Source organism: Scleropages formosus, chromosome 20 (genome assembly GCF_900964775.1).
Source record: "Scleropages formosus chromosome 20, fSclFor1.1, whole genome shotgun sequence".
In the NCBI taxonomy this organism is placed as follows: domain Eukaryota; kingdom Metazoa; phylum Chordata; class Actinopteri; order Osteoglossiformes; family Osteoglossidae; genus Scleropages; species Scleropages formosus.
The window spans coordinates 17915921-17938580 of record NC_041825.1 but is presented as its reverse complement, the minus strand read 5'-3'; the positions used below and the strand labels follow the sequence as shown (position 1 = coordinate 17938580).

The window sequence follows — 22660 nt, the reverse complement described above, 5'->3', positions numbered from 1 at the left end:
GAGATCATGTGGGAAGTGAGTCTGGAAAAAGTGAGTGCTTATTTGTTTGAGAATGCTTTGAGTTTTTGTAAATGAGTGCTTCACCCTAATTTTTAATTTTGTTGATATCTGATGGGTTTTTCCTTTTCAAAATTTCAATACCTAACTTGAAAGGGCATTTCTTTGACTGATGTGGATACTATTAGTTTGTTTTACCTTGTTACTATAGGAGGGAAAAAAAAAGTCCATCCATTGCAGCTCCATGTCATGCCACTTTCTTGACCAAACACACCCTGGTGTTGTACATTCAAACAATAATGCTGTTGACAAAAGAAGTTACACAGCTCACAAGGGCTGCACAATAGAATATCGCCAATGACTAAGCCACAATAAAAGAAAACAGCACATGACTTTGCAAGACTGCAAAAAACAGGGAAAAGGAAAATGGCCACTGTAATACGTATTTTTGAAACGCTATTAAAATGTTATTTGTACTAATCAATTTTCAAAATTTTTAAAATTCTGGCCCTTAAAAATTAACACATTTCATTACGCTTAATGCGGGGTGGCACAGCAGGTTCGGCCAGTGTCCATTGTGTGGCGGGTCTAGGGTTTGAGTCCTGCTCGGGGTACCCTGCAATAGGCTGGCATCCCGTCCTGGGTGTGTCCCCTCCCCCCTCCAGCCTTGCACCCTGTGCTGCTGGGTTAGGCTGCAATTCACCGTGACCCCGCTCAAGATAAGCAGTAACAGACTGCGTGTGTGTGTACTTTCTTTCTTTAATGAGATGCAAAACCCTTACTATGATACTGTAACTTTTTGGAAAACGAATGCTTGGAAATGTAAAATATGCTCTTTCCCCATTGACACTAATTGCAGAAGACATTAAATAACTGTCTAAAACAAAAATTTTTGTGAAACATCTAAGTGCCTAAGACATGCAAAGTCAGCGAATCCATGGCAGCCGAATGTCTTTCGTGATGCCATTAAAAATCTTTCAGCTCAGAAGAAGTAGTATTTTCCATTGAAATTATTTTTTTTTTATTAATAGATCTGTAAACATGGCATCTCAGTACAAATCACATACTAAACACATTACAGAAACCCTACAAAAACAGCACATATTTGGCTCAATGAATAATTACATAACGAATAACTAAAAAAATAACTATTTATGTATTCATTTACTTATCATACCCATTATATTTATTTTCCATAACTCCTGGAATGGTGATTTGCTAGAAGTAAAACGTGAATATCCGTCTATGTGTACAGTATTCACATGCCCTCAGGTTTTGGCTATCTTTATCATTTCTTCAACATCCAACAACTTCTCCCTGGGTTTGCCAGCTCTCCCGCCTCTTTTGACCTCTTCTGCGTTAATCTTCTCCCATTCCAAAAAAGACACTGAATTCACCCCTGTAAACACACCCGTGCAGTCAAAACAATGGAAGAGAAAGTTAAGTAAAAGCCACCAAGAGAGTGACTTCATAAAAAATGAAAAGGAAAGCAACAGGAGACAGACTATGGTGCACAAGAATTGTTCAAGAAAGTCTTCATGCTTGTCTGCCTATTCTAAACAGTCATTTAAAAGGAATTACCATGTGTAGGTGTTGCATATAGTGCAACAAGAACAGGCCTGCTAAGAACAAGTTATCTTCAACTACCATGGGCTCCGATTTATAACACCTGAATTATTATGCTTCTAGGAAGAACTCAAAATGAACTTGTAAAAAGACAAAAAGTTGGAAAAGTTACATAAACATTAGAAAAAAAAACTGAACACACAAAATGCACAACTGGAACACTACAAGACCAAGCTGACGTGCCAGACTGAGAAATTAGATCAAGGGATATTGCCAGGGAAACGTTCAAGTGACAGTGTTGCACAGCGCAGTCACTGCTATGGGAAACACTGTCCAAAGGCATACAATCTCTTTAGCACTACTTAATTTAGCCTCTTTAGAAGACTGGTCAGACGGAAGACACTTCTAGGAAGGGCAAAAATTAAGTCACACCTACAGCTTACAAAAAGTCACATGAAAGTCTAGATCTAGTAGTTTGACGAGTTTAAAATTTCTCTCTGGTATCTAAAGGAAGTACTGTAATTTGTACAAAGTGTACACAACCCATCATCTAGGTGACATTATCTGTACTTCAAAGTTTGTACAGACAGCACTGACAATTTAGAACAACTATTTGTACCATGTTTCAGATCTTTCAGCCTCAGACACCCAACCCAACAGCATTAATCACACCTCTATCCAGTCAGCACTTCCTTGAACCCACAGCTCACCTGTTCTCATCCACAGTCATCCAGGCTCCTTTTATGCTGCCTTTTTACTCAGTAACACTTTCAATGGTCAAAAAGATATCTTGAAAATGTTGTTCAATATTACAACCTACTGTATCCAAATTCATACAAGACGTACAACTTGATAATCTAAAACGCTACAGCTTTTTGGAAAATGTACATTTACATTTATTCATTCAGCTGATGCTTTTTTCCAAACATGCTTACACTGTTAAACTACCTACAATTATTTACTCATTTATACACTATATCACAGATGCCAATGACAAAGAAGCTAGTCAATTAAAATGAAATTGAGAATCCATTGCTTCTATCACTTTAACACACTGAACTCTGAAAGCAAAAAATGTCAGCTGACACAAGGATTTGTGAATTATAGCTGTTTATGTTACATACCAAGTATTGCATATATATGCATTACGTGACGAGGCCTGGAATGAAATCTGTTAGTGCCCTGGAGTTGATGGAAACTTCAGCATTGCAGGTATTATTGCAGTATTGTTTTTCTGCTATTTTGCAATCCCATGACCCTGAACTAGAAAAACTGGTTTGGAAGGTGGTGCTATGAAAGAATGAGTGAAACATGCCATGTGAATAACCACAACTCAACCTCAAGAGTTTCACAAAACATATGCAAAAATAATTTTTGAAAACAAGGCAGCAAAAGATCACCTCGCTTTTCCAGCAGGGTGACGATGGCCTTCGATCCCAACTTTTTGGTGGATAGCTTAAGGAGTCCGGCTTCGATGTCCTGGAGCAGCGCGCGAGCGGTGTCAAAGCTGTCATTCATGGTGGTAGCAATCACCCCCGTGGGACCACGCTTCACCCATCCACTGCAGTATAAACCTGTGAGGGTGGTGGGGAAACAACAAATCAATAAAACACTTCCAGGTTACAAGAAAGTGACTACTATTCCAAGAAGACACTGGGAACGAAACCATCTAAATAACGTAGCAGAACAAGATACAGGGCTAACCAGTCATTTACACAGAATGGACGCAAGTGTAAACAATGAAGGCTTCCCATTACGCAGACATGAGACATAACATCTTTAAGCCACTAATTACATTAAAATAATCCAGGACTTCAGGACAGTAACCCTGTAGTCAACTGTCTTCTTTGTCTGATATATTTGTTTCTTTACCTTATGCCTGTGCTCAAGCGCTCTGTGTCACTGTGTGAGAAGAGCGCTCTATAAAAATAAATTGAATTAATTTGAATTAACATCATATTAAAGTGTCAGAGATGATAAAACATAGCAGCATCAGAAGTCATGGTTTTACTCTGGAGGCAAAGGGCAATGGGATTCTGCCCTACATAATGTAATATCCTATCCTATACAGATCAAAAGTAAAACTATGCAGAAAAAGGAAAAGCTCTAAAAACTAGGAACACTCATTTTGGGGAAAATGTAGAACTTAAGAATTTTCAGTGAATCATTCTTCTCAAACCAGCCTTCAGCCACAAAAAGAAAGTTTCAGGACGCAGGAATTAGAAGAACGGGCGGGAGTTCATCTCACATCCACAGCAAAGAAACATTCTTTGGGGATCTCCAAGCTCCTCGAACAACATTACAACTTGTGCTGACAAAATCCAAAAGGTATTTGAAAACAAAATCCCCCCCCCATTTCCGTGAAAAAGACAGATGCAAGAAGTTTTGCTGTACTGTATCTGGTCTGGGCCCCTTCACGCTTCCTCACCAGCCACCTGTTCCACTCGGCCCACTGTGTTTGGGATGACAGCCTTGTGGGGGTCAAAGGGTACCGTGGCATCAATCGGCAGGCTCCGATACCCAATGCTGTTGATGACCAAACCACACTGTAGATCCTCCACCTCCCCCGTCGGCACGGCCTGGGCGTTTTCACCAGAGCCCTGCAGCGAAATAGTTTGCAAGGCAAGTTGTATAATGCTGATGTCAACATTTGCCATATGGTGTGTGCGCGCGACTAAGTAGAAAAGCACAAGAGAAACTGCTGTAATTTGGATATCTCTGTAGGCCTCTGTGTGTGCAGACAGAGTCCCCGGTGTCATGAAATGAAGCTGCCCGAGTGTTTCTCCCCCTCTGTTGTAACTCTTTGACTTTGCAGCTACAACAGAGCTCAAATAGGTTGCTTAGAAACCAGATGTACACACTATAGACAGTCAACTAGTGCTGTAGCGAGCAGGATGCAAAAAGGAACTGGATACTAAGTGATATCAATTAACTGAGAGGTACACATGCAAGCTGCAAGTTTCACACAATCCTATTCCAGAATTTCTTTATTGTGGGAGTAATATTAAATGTGATGTTTTCACATTTAAAAAACCCATTATTTACTCAAGTAACAAAATGAGGTGACTCCGTATCCCCAGACAATCACTCGCTCTCATTTACCACTTGACCAAGTCAGGGTCATAACGTTCCACAGCCTGTCCCAGAAGCACGAGGTCCAAGGGCAAGTAGGGTACACCCTGGACAGGATACCAGTCCATTGCATGGTAGCCACACAATGTGTGAACCACATTCACACACAATGGGCAATTTTAGAGTTCGTTGTACACATTGGGGGAGGAAACCCACACAGATAAGGGGAAACCGCACAGAATCCACACAACCGGAGCTGGACTTGAACTTACGCCAGACGACTCCAGGCAGTGTGAGGGGGCAGTGCTACCAGCTGCATCACAATGCAACCCAAATGACAAGTCTGAATAACAACTAGGAGGGCTTCTGCCACAAATTCTGAGTACAAAAGTGAAGTTTGCATTGACGTTTCCTCCCTTTCTCACCTCCAGCCTGTTGACAGCCAGCCGAATTCCAGCGGTCCTGGTCACGTCTGATGAGGGCCGAATCTCCACTGGACTCCGCAGGAAACGGAATCCCCACTGACGGGTGGCCTGTGCCGACCCTGCTGACCCCTGGGCTGCCTTAAGCAGGAGCTCCGTCAGTCGCTTCCTTGGCCTCGGAAGCTCTGGTTAAACACATGCAGACACACATCCAGGCAAACGTTACAGACAATGCTATCATTTGTACAAACACACAGTCAAGTACATTATACAAACTATGAATTACACAATCAGGTCCTCCAACAATGAAGTAAAACAAATGACATTTATATCGCCTAATAAATTTAAATCTCCTGACACTACATTTTATGTCCTCTTGCTCATTGGTGTAATCTAAAGAAATTATCACAGGACAAACCAAAGTAACTATAAAAACTTACATCAAAGCTTTAATTAGCCTAAACATCACAAGGAAACTGAGAACAGTGACAAAAGCGTGCATGCTACAAACAGCTAAATACTTTGGACAAAAACATTTGTCATGATAAGGGGGGCGTGGTGGTGCAGTGGGCTTAATCGGATCTGCTCTCTGGTGGGTCTGGGGATCGATTCCTGCTTGGGGTGCCTTGTGACGGACTGGTGTCCCATCCTGGGTGTGTCCCCTCCCCCTCCAGTGCTATGCCCTGTGTTGCTGGGTTAGGCTCCGGCTTACAGTGAGCCCACTCAGGACAAGTGGCTTCAGCCAGTGTGTGTGTGATCACATGATTAGCATCAGTGTTCACCACTACCCCAGCATTCATGAGTAATTACATTAATAGTAGAAATATTAACAGTAGCACAGTGGGTAGTGCTGGTGCATCACAGCTCCTGCACTCTGTGCCTGGACAAGAGTCTTAACTTGGCTCTGCCTGTGTTGCTTTTGGATGTCCTCCCTATGTTCACATGGATTTCCTGTGGGTGCTCTCCCACAGTCCAAAAACATGTTTCAGATGAACTGGTGATTCTAAACTGCCCATAGTGTGTGTCTGAGTGAGTGAGTGAGCGAATGTGTATCACTGCTCTGTGATGGACTAGCGTCCCATTCAAGATATACCCTGCCTCCCAGCCTGTGCTTCCAGGATAGGCTCTGGGTCACTGTCACACTAAGCATTTATTTGGGTTGCATATAATTAAGGTTGCAATGCAAAGCCAAGGCTTGGGTCAGACCAAAATGAAAAATAATACCTGACTGGGAAGAAAACAGAATACCTGAAGGAAAAACTAAAACCCGTAACCCATAACCCTGGAACTGTGAGGCTACTAAAATGACCTTTTGTGCCATCTCCATACATACTACCAATCTCTCAAAAGTGTTTATTCACATGTTCTGACGTTTCTTTTAATCACAATTTTTCACTTAAAAAAAAAAAAAAAAAACCATTAAGGTTAAAAACAGTTGAGCAAATACATAAAAATACACAAACAAAAAAGCGGCTGTGGCAGCGATTTGAACTATCAGACGGTTTGGGGATTTTTCAATATCTCAGCAAAAGAGACTGTATCTGTAAGAAAAGGGGAAGGATATTTCAGCTAAGTGCAATGAAAGAATGTAAAAACTACAGCACAAATATGTTGACAACAGAACAAACTCATTACTTCTTTATATAACTATATGAAGATTTATAAATTGCTCAGGGCTAGTGGCGCTGGGTAATTAATAAAATAATGTGGTATGATGAATGTCACTTTAGGTTTGACATTTACACACACACACACACTTTCCGAACCGCTTGTCCCATACGGGGTCGCGGGGAACCGGAGCCTACCCGGTAACACAGGGCGCAAGGCTGGAGGGGGAGGGGACACACCCAGGACGGGACGCCAGTCCGTCACAAGGCACCCCAAGCGGGATTTGAACCCCAGACCCACCGGAGAGCAGGACCCGGTCCAACCCACTGCGCCGCCGCACCCCCAGGTTTGACTTTTAAATACGTAAAATTCACCATTAATCACTGCTCAGTGTTGTAACATGTCATTAAGTCATACCTTCCAAATACATAGTATGACGTTTTTGGAGCAGATCAAAAACACACACACACACACACACACACACACACACACACACACATTTTCAGAACCGCTTGTCCCATACGGGGTCACGGGGAACCGGAGCCCACCCGGTAACACAGGGCGTAAGGCCGGAGGGGGAGGGGACACACCCAGGACGGGACGCCAGTCCGTCACAAGGCACCCCAAGCGGGATTTGAACCCCAGACCCACCGGAGAGCAGGACCCGGTCCAACCCACTGCGCCGCCGCACCCCCAGGTTTGACTTTTAAATACGTAAAATTCACCATTAATCACTGCTCAGTGTTGTAACATGTCATTAAGTCATACCTTCCAAATACATAGTATGACGTTTTTGGAGCAGATCAAAAACACACACACACACACACACACACACACACACACACACACACACACACACACACACACACACACACACATTTTCAGAACCGCTTGTCCCATACGGGGTCACGGGGAACCGGAGCCCACCCGGTAACACAGGGCGTAAGGCCGGAGGGGGAGGGGACACACCCAGGACGGGACGCCAGTCCATCGCAAGGCACCCCAAACAGGACTCGAACCCCAGACCCACCGGAGAGAGCAGGACTGCGGTCCAACCCACTGCACCACCGCACCCCCAGATCAAAAACAATCATGTGAAATTTACTGCTCATCATCCACACCTAAACCAATTATTGTTGAGCCTGTCACCTTTCAGTGCCTCCGCAATGCCTTCAAACTCAGCTGTCACCATATCTGGTTTGGTCCCTGGGAGATTCACCATCTCTCTGAGCTCCTGAATAAAAAAATAATGTTGCACAATATGAGTGAGATGCACGAACCATTTACATGTTATTGCTGAAATGACTTCTATCAAAGAAAAAATGTGGAAACTTGAACTTGGGTATGAGCAAAACAAAAAACCTGTATTGGCACCCAACAAAAATATGCATGTTCCTTTCTACCTCACATGTATCAAGATTTACAATAGGGGAGAGAACCAGTTCTTCAGGTAACCGCACTGAGGCCAAACAAAACAGGCCTGAAGAATTACGAGCGTCTTCAGAAGAATCTTAAATCACAATGAAACTACTATTAAATACTGTCAGCATTGTTGTATGAGCTTTCATAAATAGTCATTTGTGCTTCAGAGGTCATTTAAACATTTCTTTCTGAATGCAGACAGGTCAGTACAGCTCCCATAATGACCAGAATATGAGATTTGCCAATGGATGGTTACGATCAAACGTCTCACGATGGAAAAGTATCCGGGCATTACCCAAAATCACTGACTGGGAAGTGTCTCGGGACCGGGGGAGAGAATAATATGATGGAGTATAATGCAACTAGATCTTTCGAGATGTCCTACATCCAACAGTTAATTAAACAGGGCTGAGAGTTAACCTTTCCTCTACTTAGTGAGCCAAAAAACACATGACTGACAAAACAGGAAGAAAATGAACATCCTGGTAACTGACTGTTCGTGAGATAGACTACCAGGAGTCCATAAAAAAAACTTATATGTTAGATTATGGTAGTTATTATAGGCTAGGTAGGTATTATAAGCTAGACTTACTGAAACTTTTTACTCTCTCATGTAAAAAAAAAAAAAAAAAAAAAAAAAAAAAAAAAACTCCATAATATGAAGTTTTGTTTATTAAATAGCTACTTTATCCTTTATACAATGAATCTCTTTCACTGAGCCAAACTGATTTAATAATTAAACTAAAAACTAAATTTTATAGAACTGGGTACAAAATTACCTGTGATTGTTAATGGCTTTCTTATTATTCATTCAGCCTGTTAAACTATACAAAACTAAACGCAGCCAGAATGAAAATGTTGTCATTCCGGTAGTAACAGCCTAAAAATCTTTCCATGTGCAGTAAAAAGGCACTTGTCAGAAGACAAATACAAAGACAAAGTTTTGAAAACCCTTTGCAGGACCCATTGATCCTGGTAAGAACACCTCCTGATTCAAGCTCTTCAATTTCTGATGCCTATAAATGAAATAAAAATGGTTTCAAACCAAAAAAGTTTTTCTAACAAACCCCCTCCATTTGTTCTGAACTGGACTGGCAACAAACGGAAAACCGCCTATTTGCCTAAATAAAGACATAAATATGTACTGCCCCTAATAATTTGTCATTCACATTTATGCTTTTTCGCATTGGTCACGTGAAGGTCTATGTGTGGGTATGGTTAGAGGTTTTTTAAATCTAAATGTCTGAGCAAACATCTTTTCTTTCAAAGGAAACTAAGTATGTCTCATTTCCTCAGAGAGCTCATGTCACTGTTCTGCCAAATCATCAGAATACAAACCACAGCAAATTTTGCATTCCTTTACATTTTACCTTGAGCTCTCTCTCTGCATACCTAAACAAATTAATACTGGACTGTACTTAATATCGAAGTAAGCTGATGAGTGCATTAATTTCAAATAGTGAAATGATGTTAAAGATTCTGTTTGGTTGCTGGAATCCCAACTATACGCAACCGCAAGGATTAGGGCAGCACTCTGAAAAATAGCAAAATAATAATAATAAAAAAGATTTTATTTTCTCCATGTAGTTTTGCACAAGCTCAGGGAAAAAATTAAAAGTATTTTTCCTCATTAAGTTTGAGAGTGCTGTCCTTTCTCATCATAAAGTAAAAAATTCCTTTAGGAGCAATGTAGATAAATTCATGGTAACACAGACACCAGCTGCCCTTTCGGGGACCAGACCTTTATTGTGCAAGCCATCTGCAGCGGTCCTCGCCTTCCCACGATCAGGACCTTGTGTACGTGGCTGGCTGCCAGGGCTTCAAGAGAGGGCTGTGTGACATCTGTTTTCTGTAGAGACAGCACATACCAGCATGTTTACTCTAGCTGGAAAAGAAGGGTCCCACAATCTACTGTATAGCCATCTAAACACAGACTCAACATCCCCTCTCTTCGCACAGTAAACAGCAATTCATTTGTTACAAGCATCTACAGTTCCACAACTCCTCGCTGTATTCTGATCCCAGTTCATGTAGTAGCTTGTCACACCTGATCTGGGGTAACCTAGTCAGAAAACAGTGACTCTAATGGAAAAAAAAAAAGTCCGTGACACAGAAGCAGAGGCAAGGTGCTGCTGCACAGTGTGCACGAGTACAATAGTGTTTGTAAATTATAAATAATTTTTAGAAATAATTTTTATTTGATCACAGCTTTTAGAACTTCCCTCATGTTTTGCTGCACGTTTCCAGAGGTGTCTTTCTGTATTGCGTGTGGAAAAATGAACAATAGCAGGCCTTTGCCACTCCCAGAAAAAAACACATGCTTCTGTTGGACTGGGCCTGCCCATTGTCCTGCCTTAACTGGTGTCATGGAAAGTTACTGAAACTCAGCCAAACTAAACTCTCTTCTGATGTGCATTTCAAACAGTGCTGATTTATTTTGTTCAGCACCAGAAGGGTTTTTAATTTGGGCACAAGCAAGACGGATGGAAAATAAATACATGTGTTCTCTGAGCAGGGGGGCGCGGGGGCGCAGTGGGTTGGACCACAGTCCTGCTCTCCAGTGGGTCTGGGGTTCGAGTCCCGCTTGGGGTGCCTTGCGATGGACTGGCGTCCCGTCCTGGGGGTGTCCCCTCCCCCTCCGGCCTTACGCCCTGTGTTACCGGGTAGGCTCCGGTTCCCCGCAACCCCGTATGGGACGAGCGGTTCCGAAAATGTGTGTGTGTGTGTGTGTGTGTGTGTGTGTGTGTTCTCTGAGGGTGCAACACTGCAAGGAAGGAAAACACTTATGTACCTGAATCTATGGGTAATGTTACCTAAACTACTTTTTCCCCTTGGAAACCACCGTCAAAAACTGAGTACATCTGCATGGGAGCAATATTACAGGAATGGAAACAAGGAAAGAAAAGTCACTGGTAAAACTAATTATAAGGGTCAAAAACTCCTTACCTATAATTTTCTACCTAAATACAAGATAAGGTGGGTGTTTCTTACGAGTGCTCTCTCTGTCTGGCTTCCTTGCAATGTACCTATTTGCAATGTACCTTTAAAATTACATTGTAAGGTTTTCAAAAAGTCAACAAGTTCTTCATATGATGTTCATCTACAAATTATAATTATCTGCCTCTCCATCAAGCTACCTTTTTGTTTATTAATACAGTGAGTCCTGGAGAAGCTGACCTTCAAAATATCCAGAGGTGAAAGCAGCATCCGGGCCACATCCAGGGCAACGTTTCCTTGACCAAGAATCACTGCAGTGTCGCTGCTCAGGTCGGGCTGTAGCTGCAGAGAAACACACATAAGGGCAGTCAGCCTGAACCCGATAAGAAGATGCTGATACAGACAACAACAAAAAACAATACATTCACAATGGGAGCAAACTGCTTCTCAAAAAACAAACTTTCACAACACACCGTTACGGTGTGCTCAGTTTTTCTGAACAGCAAGTAATTTAGAAAACTATGTAAAATTGGTCTACAGTGTATATTGACGTTGTAAGTGAAGGGTGAACATAACAATTGGGAGCTTGGCTTCGTTTTCTATTTAATTCTGTAGCATTTCAAAAGTCGGCATTTGGGTTTATGCTTTTTTTTTTTAAAAAAAACAATCAATTCACTTGAAAAGTAAAACAAATTCATATCTTTGAAAAGTGCAAGCTCACATCTTTGTTGCAGGGAACCCCATTGTACCAGCCGACAAAGTCTTTGGCCGAGTACACACCAAGCAGGTCTTCGCCTGGGATGCCTAGACGCCGATTGGCCTCAGCGCCATAGCTCTGCAGAGGCAACACCAAGACATTCCTTACTTCATGTCAAATGCATTCTGAGAGAATATAAAAGTGAAAAAGCATAAGAGTTCTATTGTTATTATAAATCTTTTTTCTCAACAAAATACTTTAAGTCCACCTGACTTATAATTACATCCATAGGATGAGAGGGAGGGCTTACAGAAGCAGCTGACTGCAAATACTATGGTACTATACATCCAGCCATTGTCAAAAGCTGCTTGTCCCAAGGGGGCTCGCAGCAAGCTGGAGCCTAACCCAGCAACACAGGGTGCAAGGCCGAAGGGGAAGGGGACACACCCAGGACGGGATGCCAGTCCATCGCAAGGCACCCCAAGCAGAGCTTGAAACCCAGACCCACCACACAGCAGGCACCGGCTGAACCCGCCATGCCATGCCACAGTAGTGCAAATAATGAGAGTTCAATAAACAAGCCTCAGGATAGAGGTCTGTGTCTTTGACTACCACGGTGTGTGCCACGAGAAATTTTGCCTACATGTTTATTTGGCTGAATGTTACCACAGCACGTTGCACTGCATCCTTCACACAAGTTCACGCATGTCTGGGTTATCTACAGAAATCCTCACCAGAACAACTGCATGGTAAGCTTCTTGGAGCTCTTTCACGCTCACGTCTCTGCCAATGTTCACATTGCCAAAGAAGCAGCAGTGCTTGTGTTGAGCAGTCTGAGTGAAAGTGTTAATGACGTTCTGCAAGGACAAGAAGCTTTAAATGAACAACACAGTAATCCTCATTTTCACGCCTACAGTTTTTCTGGGCTGACTCAGTCTGTTGTGTCAGAGATAACCTTTGCACTTACAAACATAACTGCTTTACATGAAGTTACTTGATAAAAAACAAAACAATGCATAGAAGCACAAATTAAAGGACTCTATAAAAGTGGATCATTAACTTTTTTAATAACACAACATGATGCGATAATGAAAGTGACCTTAGTGCCCAGTTTAATGTGTCACACAACCTAGAAAACCCAAAGCTCCCTGATGTGTCTTTAGTGGCATGCAGGAACCTTGACTTCTGGGTGATCAGGTGCAACGCCGAAACGCACAAGGCCGAAGGGTATGGGCAGGCGCTCGTAGATGTCCACATGTATATCTGGGTGGCTCTGACAAAGGGTGAAAGCACACAAACTTGAGAGAGGAAAAAAATTAAACAGCAATATTTATTGTTAACTTGAAATATTGGTTCCTAAACTAAACACAAATTCAACTTCACTTTCATACTCCAAACAACTGAGCAGAACAAACGTTCTTTTCGGAGGCCAGAAACACTTAAGAATCCGAAAGAAGTTAAGGACCGTCTTAGAAAAGAACAGTCTATACATTTGGAAAAAATCTTGACTATTGAATTTATTGTACTGAAAACTGATTAGTTTTACATACATCGAAAACAGTTGATTGCAATGTAATATTAGTATTTTTTAACAATTTCAAGACTCTCTTTATGACCTACAGTACAGTCAAACAATCTGCACCCTGTTCCCTACAGGATCAATCAGTGCCTATTCCCCAGCAAGAACTGTTACTTCATTTCTCCCCCCCCCCCCTTATTCTTATTCATTTTCTTATACATGGTGGAGCAAACTCCCGAAAGTCCCTTAGAACCACCGAATCCCTTCCTGCATTCATGAGAATCTCAAAAAAATGCATATCTTTTGTGCCAAGTTCACTCGCAAACTCCTCATACTGTCATAAATAAGTCCTTTACCATCGGCACTGACACTCTTCTGCAAAGCAACTTTTAAATCTAACAATTTTAAGGTTACATTTACCCATTTATATAGCTGGGTAACTTAACTGGAGAAGTTCAGGGTAAGTACCTTGCTCAAGGGTACTACAGCCAGAAGTGTGAATTGAACCTGCAACCTTTAGATCCAAAGGCTCGAACCACTGCGTTACCAGCTGTCCTGCTACACTGTACCTACTTTGCTACTCGTATGTCACTTTTATAGGAAGCGATTTGACAATGAGAACTGGAGGTATAAACCCTAAGCCCTCTGTGATACAATGTACCTTTTTTGCTCAGAGATATTTGTGCTAGACAACAGGAAAAAGGAGAACGAAAGGGCCCACATTACAGAAAGCCCCTGATCTCGGATCAAACCTTATGCTGAGTACAAAGAATTCGCAAGTAAATTCACTGCTTTCATCATCCGTGCCATCGGTCAAAACATTCTTGAGACGCTTCACGTGGGACTATACTTAAAATCAGAGTTGCGTAATTGTCTGCAGTGATCTTCCGGAAACTGCCAAAACTAAACAGCCTGACAGAAAGTGGATAAACGAGTCAGACAGTATTGGTTTCTTTTTAAGCAAAAACCAGCACAACAATCTAAAATTTTTCACAGAAAACCTCAAATTCTCATGTTTCCACATTACACACCACAACTGCTAATTAACTCTCTTTTTAAAAAAAAAAAAAAAAAAAACTCACCTGAAAAGGAAACCTGATTGACTGTGCTTCTATTGATTGTGTCTTAGCGACTTTGAATTCACAAACAAAATTAGTTATTTTTTATAACTTTTTTTTTAAAATAAGATTGCTTATACAATTTTGCCCAGCTTGTGCTCCACTATTATTATTATAATAATTATTATTTTTTTTATTTTTTATAGAGTGCTCTTCTCACACAGTGACACAGAGCTCTTTAACACAGGCATACAGCAAGGAAATGATGGATACTGACAAGAAAAAGAAATGAATTTGACACTGTAGTAGTGGTTGAATTTAGCACAGCCTGTTTACAAAAGAAGGACGCTGTCCCCTAATCCAACTGGCCAAGGCTGGCGTAACATTAGATACGGGCTTTGAGTTACAGGGTGTTCTCACTGCTCCTAAGAGCAGAAGCCCTCTAAAGGCCTAAGGCAACCTTTCTGTGTGCCAACCACTTCTACCAGAACTAAAATTCTAGGGAAAAATAGGAGAGATGTCGTAGGACTTTGAAAATGTGACAATTCTCAGTTCAAGAATGGTTAATATACTTGTACTTAATTATTAAAAAAAAAACTATTTGTGAAAGCCCAGCTGTAAAGCAGTTTGAAATAATACTAAATCTTAACATCAACATTTTCTAGTTACAAAGGCCAGAACAAATCACACTGATATGCAACTATGCAGACATAACTACTAACACAAGTTTCCATGGCACTGAACTTCAGCACATACTCCATGTGAGAAAAATAATTCCTTGAGGGGCAGCAAACAATAAAGCAATCACAGCTGACTGTGAGCAAGTGAGGCTGCTTCCTGCTCAGCTGTTGTCCTCTCCACGCAACACCTGCCTCTGTGGTTTCAGAGGCCAATCTCTTGACCTCTCACTAGGAGATCAGCGCATCATATTAAGATGAAAAAATGTTTTACACGGAAGCATGATTAAATGCATTTTGTGCGGATTTCTTGTTCCCTTCCTTGACATAACAAGTATGTCTGTGGAGGAAGATAAGTCAATAATATCAACAGAAAAGCAAAAAAAAAAAAAAAAAACTTTAACTCAACCCATGCACACATAATGTCTACACCCGCTTGTGGCGAGCTGGAGCCTAACTTGGCAACACAGGGTACAAGGCTGGAGGGGGAGGGGACATACCCAGGACAGGGCACCACTCTGTCGCAAGACACCCCAAGCAGGACTCGAACCCCAGACCCACCACACACCACACCCCTCTGCACCCATACATCAAAGTATCATCTATATAATTTCTGCTTCAGAATATATGGTCTCTGAATTAACACATGCATTTAGACTCAAGCACAAAGCCAAGCCAAAAAATGTCAAAGGAACTTTAAAAAAGTTGAGAAAATGACTGAAGGGGGCAGAGACCAGGCTAAAATGTGACCTAACAGGATACTGCTTTTATTTCAGATCTGCTGAATGATAAAAGGACACTTGCACCTGCAATGCTCTAAAAATTGGAGTTAATGTTCTGAGGCACAATTTTCTGAAAATTATAAAGTGCATTTGGACTAATCTCTTTCTCTTAAATCAATCCTCAGTGAAGTATGGAACTTGATATACTTCCCAATCCACCATAAATGAAGTCAACATCTGACACTAAATGCTGCAATTTACTTATCAAAAAATAAAATCCATTATTCCCAGTAAGTGTTAAATCAAAGGCCTATTGCAAGTTGTCAGCACTGAATCATTAACTTTATATAATTGATTGATAATATGGTCTGTACCAAACACTTTTCATTCATATTAAAATGATACACTTCAAAATCAATGAATTAATACCACCCTTGTAATTACCTACTTAAGCAAACCTGTTGACCATATTTACATTTATTCATTTAGCAGACGCTTTTGTCCAAAGCGACATATATCTCTGCAAAAGTACAATTTATGCATTACATTAAGAGAAGGAGAGATAGCTGCAGACATGAAAGTCTCAAGCAAACCTAGTTTGTTACCTACCTCTGCACCAAGGTTCATCGTTCAAGTAGGTGCATATGATCCTGAGACCCTCCCACCATTTTAGGTTTAATTTAATAAAGGTTGTATCTGGGGATGCTTATTGAGTTACAATGCGTAAACAGTTACACCGTAAATGAGCTGGAGAGATCTTGGGCGAAGTGGATCTGGAAAAGGTGAGTTTTCAGACCCTTCTTGAAAATAGACCGCAGTTCTGAGTGACAGGGGAAGGTCATTCCACCACAACGGACCCAGAACTGAGAACCTCCCAGCTTTGCCTTTCGTGGGCGGGACCACCAAGCGAGCAGAAGTAGACGAGCGAAGGGGCCTGGCTGGGGCGTAGCGGTTGATTAAGTCTTGTAGCTGGGAGCAGTTCTATTGATGCGTTTGTACACAGTAACCAGGGTTTTGAATTTGATTCGGGCAGCTGTAGGAAGCCAGTGCAGAGAAAGGAGCAGAGGAGATACATGGGAGTGCTTCGGCAAATCAAACACAACTCGTGCAGCAGCATTCTGTAGAAGCTGCAGAGGTTTGATGGCATTAGCAGCAAGGCCACACAGGAGAGAGTTGCAGTAGTCCAGATGGGAAGTCACCATGGCCTGGACAAGTAGTTGGGCAGAGTCAGTAGCGAGGTAGGGACGGATCCTACAAATATTAAGAGGATGTATCTGCAGGACCGGGTTGTGACTTCGATATGTTGAGAGAATGACAGACTCACATCAATCGTTACTCCCAGACTCTTAGCGAAGGAGCTAGGCGAAATGAGTGAGTTGTCCAGTTTGATCGACAGGTCATGACTGGAGGACAGACCAGCTGGGAGGTAAAGAATCTCTGTTTTGGAGAGGTTGAGTTGGCGGTGGTGATCATATATCCATGAAGAGATGTCCGACAGGCAGGCAGCAATGCGTGCGGAGATGCCTGACGCACCAGGTGGAAAGGAGAGGAAGAAGTGGGTATTATCAGCATAGCAGTGGTATTTGAATCCATGGGAGGCTTTGACCAGACCGAGGGAGGAGGTGCAGATGGAGAAAAGAAGAGGACTTAATACCGAGCCCTGCGGAACACCGGTTGAGAGAGACAGAGGAGAAGAACAAGAGCTCCAGCAGACCACTTGATAGGATCTGTCAGAGAGGCAGGACTTAGCTGACTGAAAAGCACGTATGAGTGACTGGTAAGCATCCAGGTCCGATGGAGTTTTGGATTTACGCTTTCTTTGCTCTGCAGCCCGCAGTAGCAATGGGGCGTGCTGGTCTAGAAGACAGAAGACAGAGAGAGTCAAGGGAGGAAGATAAGGCAGAGAGAAAAGTGTTAGTGGCATCATTTGTAGGCAGAGCTGAGAATTGTGGAGCAGAAGGGAAAGCGGCCAGAGTAGCAGAGGGAAAGCAGGAAGGTGAGAGAGATTTTAAGTTGCGGCGAAAGGTGACAACGGGTGCAGGAAAAGACGAGGAGTTAGTGGTGAGGGAAGGTTGAAAGGAAATGAAGAAATTCAGATATCAATGCATATCTTGCATTTCTGTTCTTTTTACTCAGCTGAGATGGAAACAATCCCTCATATTTTGTTTTTTTTTTTTTTTTAAATGTACAGGGCGATTCAGCAGTTCTGAGTGAGAGGGGGAGGTCATTCCACCACATCAGCTTTTGACTTAGAACCTTTTGTGTGTGGGACCACCAAATGGACAGAGGCAGAGGAGTGTAGCAGTCTGGTTGTGATGTTGCGAGTGATCAGGTCTTGTACATATTTGGGGAGCAATTCCACTGATGGTTTTGTAGGTCGTAACCAGAGTCTTGAATTTGATTCAGGCAGCTATAGGAACCCAGTGCAGAGAGATGAGGAGGGGAGATATGTGGGCACGTTTCAGCAAGTAAAACAACTCATGCAGCAGCGTTCAATATCAGCTGTAGAGGTTTAATGGCGGTAACCAGAAGGCCAGACAGGTGAGATTTGCAGTAGTCCAGGTGGGAAATCACCATGGCCTGGACCAGGAATTTGTTTTGAAATAAGGGCGGATTCTGAGGATGTTACGCAGGAAATATCTGCAGTATTGGGCTATGGCTTTGATATGTTGAGAGAAAGATATGAGTCGATTATTTTATCCAGGCTCTTACCTGATAAGTGAAATGAGCGTTAGAAGAAATTAGTCCTTTCAGAATTATTTTAATGCTGATGAGCTTTATTACTTGTACATATTTTCTTGGAATCATTCCGATAATTATTTGAACTTGTACTCAGTTTTATGCGTTACTAATAAAATAAGAGAAAAGGGCTATATTGTTAAACCCTTGGACTGAAAAAAATAAACATCCTGCTTTGGGGCCTTTTTTCACACTTTCACACCAGTAAGACTTTGTGTGAGCTGTAGATTTAGATTATAAACGTTGCTAGTCACCTGTGCCATTATTTACTAACAAACGTGTTTTTAAACATTTTAATGTACAGTTTGTATGCATTTTATAAAATTCTTTGATTGCATTAAGTCAAAAGCCACAGTTGGATCTCTCTGGACTGCTGTATGGAGAGCAATCTCAGTCACCGCTTGTTTTTTCATTTATTCATTGAAAGTCCAATGCAGGGTCACGGTGTGCTGCAGCCTACCCCAGAAGCACAACCAGAAGCACAGGTACACCCTGGATGGACCACCAGTCCACTGCAGAGATCCACCAATTTGCATCTAACTAAATGAATGCTGACAGGAATGCCAGAAGGGGGCTTGTTGTGACAATGTCTAATATCTTAACATACGAGGACTGATGAAATGGTACGATATTCAGGGGGTGTTTCTTGGAAATCTAACAGTTTCTCAAAATGCTAAATTGTTTTGTGTCCTCTTACTTACGTCACCCAGCTGCCTATGTTACCTGGCATGTGGCCCAACAGCAACAACAGGGACTTCAGACTCAGTATTCTGACCTCATCTGAAGTATGCAGAGTCAATTAGGGTTTCAGTGAGTGACCTTTTATACCCTCCCTAAGCCTCTGAAACTCTGTTGCTCAAAAAAAAAAAAAAAAAAAAAAAAAAAAAAAAAAAAAAAAAAACACATCTTTCAACTCAGAAAGAATCACCCGCCTACAAGACGAGCTTGAAGTCTAGTATTAAAAAAAAAATAAATAAATAATTGTACTGTTACTTGAAATTCTTCAGAGTCAACATGGTAAATGTCAGGCCTGATATTTGCCTGTGGTTGTACAGTGAACTTCAAGTCAATTGTTGTTAGTGGAAAACAAATTCTAAGAACGCACTTTTTCCACTCTGCAGTAAAATGACAAAGTTCAGATTCAAACCACAAAAATCTAACAGTCTGTGTGAATGGAATGTGTCTTCGGCCACACATTCATCTAGAAGCCCATTCTTTTTTTCATTGCCTTCTGCTTTCAGTAAAGAAGGAATTTTTAAGAATTGTAACTACTACTTGGTATTTAGGGGGTGCCTTATTAGAGGCAACCTTCAACATCAGTTTTGTTTGCAAACCTACTAATGATTTTTGATGCATTTACACAGCAGAGTATTTTTGCAGTGTCAGTTCACGGTAAAGTAGTTTGATCAAAAGCACTACAGCAGAAGCAGGATACAAATGAGGAAGTGGTGTACTTTTAAGTGGGGAAAAAAAATAATGTTATATAAAAGGTACCTTGGGCAGGAACCTGAGCCTGATTTTTAGTTCACTGAGAATGTACTACGAAACTTCTCCTGACCATACTTGTACAAAACACCGCAGGCTCCACAACCACACCTGTCTGTCTGGTTGGTTGTCTCTCTGTCTCTGAGACAGAGAGACACACACACACACACACACACACACACACACACACACACACACACACACACACACACACACTCTGACCTTGAGTAGGTGCTGAGCTGTGTAGAACCCTGCCGGCCCACCCCCAACAATGCACACTAAGGGGTAAGAGCCAGATGTGGAGCTGAGCTTCCGCACACCTACACAACAGAGAACAACTCATTGTAGTATCAAAACAGATACGGCATTAAAAAAAAATGAGTGCACAACTCTAACTGTTCGAACACGAAAGGCAGAAAAAAAAAAAAAAAAAAAAAAAAAAGCAAGGAGTGATCTCAAACATTACACACATTCTGAATGTAGAGGTTGCTCTAAAAGGTCCCAAAAATGTAAATAAAATTCAGAGAGGCCATCAGTACCCGGAGATTTTCCTTTTTTCATAGATTTCAGTGCATCCTTCATTTCGGCAACAGAGATATCAGAATCACATAGTTGCTTGAAATTGTCATTTAATACCTGAAACTTTATCACGAAGACTCAAAGGAAAAGCATCACATTTTTCTTGAGAAAACTGAGAAGTATACATTTTTTTGTAAAAGGTGCATACAAAGGTTGAGATCATTCCTGGATCTGTACATAAATCACCATTAATATTTAAGGCAGAGAGATGTCTTTTTACGATTTCTTTTCTCTAGAGGAAAAAAATTAGTGTTTCTTTCACCCTTCTCGATCCACTTTGCTCTAGAGTGTATAAAAGCACCTTTAACAATCTCCGTGTACATATTTTCAATTTGCAATTGACAGACGCTCAGTTCTTCCATCTTCTTTACTGAGATTATCCTCCTGCATTAACAAACCTAATCTGCGAATGAGTTCTAATTCTTTATTGTTTTTTTTTCTCTTTTAATTTGTTTACTTCTGTTGACAGCAAGGTCTCTAACTTTAAATTTAAAGTACTCCCAACTGGAATCAAGGTCACCCTCAGTATTACTAAACAGTCTTAGCCAGCCGAGTTACACTAGTATCATTGAAGGGACATGATGATCATCTTCCAAAAGACAATTACTACATTTCCAGTAACCTCTTGTTGTGCTATTTGACTTTACATATTGTTCAAGGTCCAAAGAAATTAACAAGTGATAAGTAAATGGGGCAAACTGATGATTAACAGTAATGGTATCTTTCAAAATAGCGTGAGGAATAAGATGATGAATTCCAGCCAGATTTGTTGGACCAAGCTGAAGTAAAGCCTCTACACACAACCACCCACTGTGTGTTAAAGAAACGCCAAGAAGCTACCCCACGGAAAGATTTTCACACAACCATAAAATAATGTTATCACGTGAATTAGAAGTAGCTCATGTAGTAAGTCTATCTTGTATATCGTCAGGGGTTTCATTAAAATCTCCAGCTATAATCAAATAAGAATGGAGCAATGTAAACGCTTACGCAATTAAAACGCAAATTACGTAACGATCACGTGATCAGTATCCTGGTCACCATTACTTACCGTGCGCACGAGTTCCAACACATCTGGCCGACAGAAACCTTTCGAGGGGTTTAACCGCGCGCAGGCTGCGCATGTTCATCTTCACCGGCTTCTCTGAAACACAATTCAACTGATTCTGAGCACACTTGGACATCATCTACTTCTTACACTTTTCCTCCCAAAATCTGTGGCCACGCGTTGTTTTTAATAAGATTCACGTAACCAGCATACCTTCAATTACCACACTGGACATACACCGTCCTTGATGCAGTAATTCTGTGATACCGAATTAGCATGGCGGTTACGCCTCTGTCGCTTTCACGTTAAGGAACGTTTTGTTTCCACAGCAACCAGCTTCCTGCGGTTCACAGTAGTATAGTACTGAACTTGTGAATAGCAGGAAACTCTGAACATTGCGGAGAGCAGTCGCTCTCTTTTACTAACTGGACATGAAATACATACACAGTGCGATTAGCGCGTGCTCCGACCGTGCGCTCCCCCGCGGAAACAAATATGGCTCAGTATGGTTCCAGTTCTCCGTTTATTTATTACGTTCATCCGCGCTTATCTGTCGAAATCGCGGCGGTGTTGATGAGGTGCCAGGCTGGAGAAGGCCGTTCGGTTTGCAGCCAAGGCCGGGTGTCGTTACAAGCAAAGAAGTCGAGGGCGTGCAAAGCCATCTCTGTTTTTTTTTTTTTTTCCTGCACTCAGTACTGTTTTCGACCTGCAAAATAGGATTACGTGCATTTTGAAATTTTAATCTGCCACTACCCTGAAATTTCTGTTTGCTAGTGCATAACTCCACTCTGCCTTTTTTTCTTGGAGTTGTCTGTTCTGATCTTCATGTAGTGAAATGTAGTTTGCCGCAATAAGCCTAAGCTAATAAATTCCTTACGAATGTACTGGCTGCACTTGATTTTTATGAATGTACTGTTCTGTTAACATTTACACACACACATCTGAGTATTATTGCGAAATAAGAGAATTTAGAAAATCCCGCAAAAATCCATTCAAGGAACAAAAATGTTGCTAAGCCGCGTGTGGAAGGACCACAACGGGGTGAGACTTACTCACTAAAACATTATCACCAGTCAGCATATTTGAGCTCCTCAGCATAATATAAAACAGCA

The 22660-nt window shown here is 41.6% G+C and overlaps 1 protein-coding gene across 2 annotated transcripts; it reads right to left on the bottom strand.

Annotated features, from left to right (window-relative positions):
• Positions 1-994: 994 nt before the first annotated feature.
• On the bottom strand, positions 995-22492 carry fdxr (ferredoxin reductase). Of its 2 annotated transcripts, none has more exons than XM_018762140.2 (13): positions 21993-22492; positions 21552-21644; positions 20144-20241; positions 12899-12994; positions 12456-12578; positions 11746-11859; positions 11265-11366; positions 9829-9936; positions 7815-7899; positions 5061-5242; positions 3992-4163; positions 2964-3137; positions 995-1396 (listed from the first exon to the last, which is right to left on the bottom strand). In XM_018762140.2, exons 2-13 carry the CDS (start codon positions 21628-21630, stop codon positions 1266-1268), a joined length of 1464 nt encoding a protein of 487 aa, XP_018617656.1. In that variant the 5' UTR covers positions 21631-21644; positions 21993-22492; the 3' UTR covers positions 995-1265. The 2 variants fall into 2 exon arrangements, with proteins under 2 accessions (XP_018617656.1, XP_018617655.1); XM_018762139.2 differs by lacking the exon at positions 21993-22492 and adding an exon at positions 21762-21970.
• Between the last annotated feature and the right edge of the window lie 168 nt (positions 22493-22660).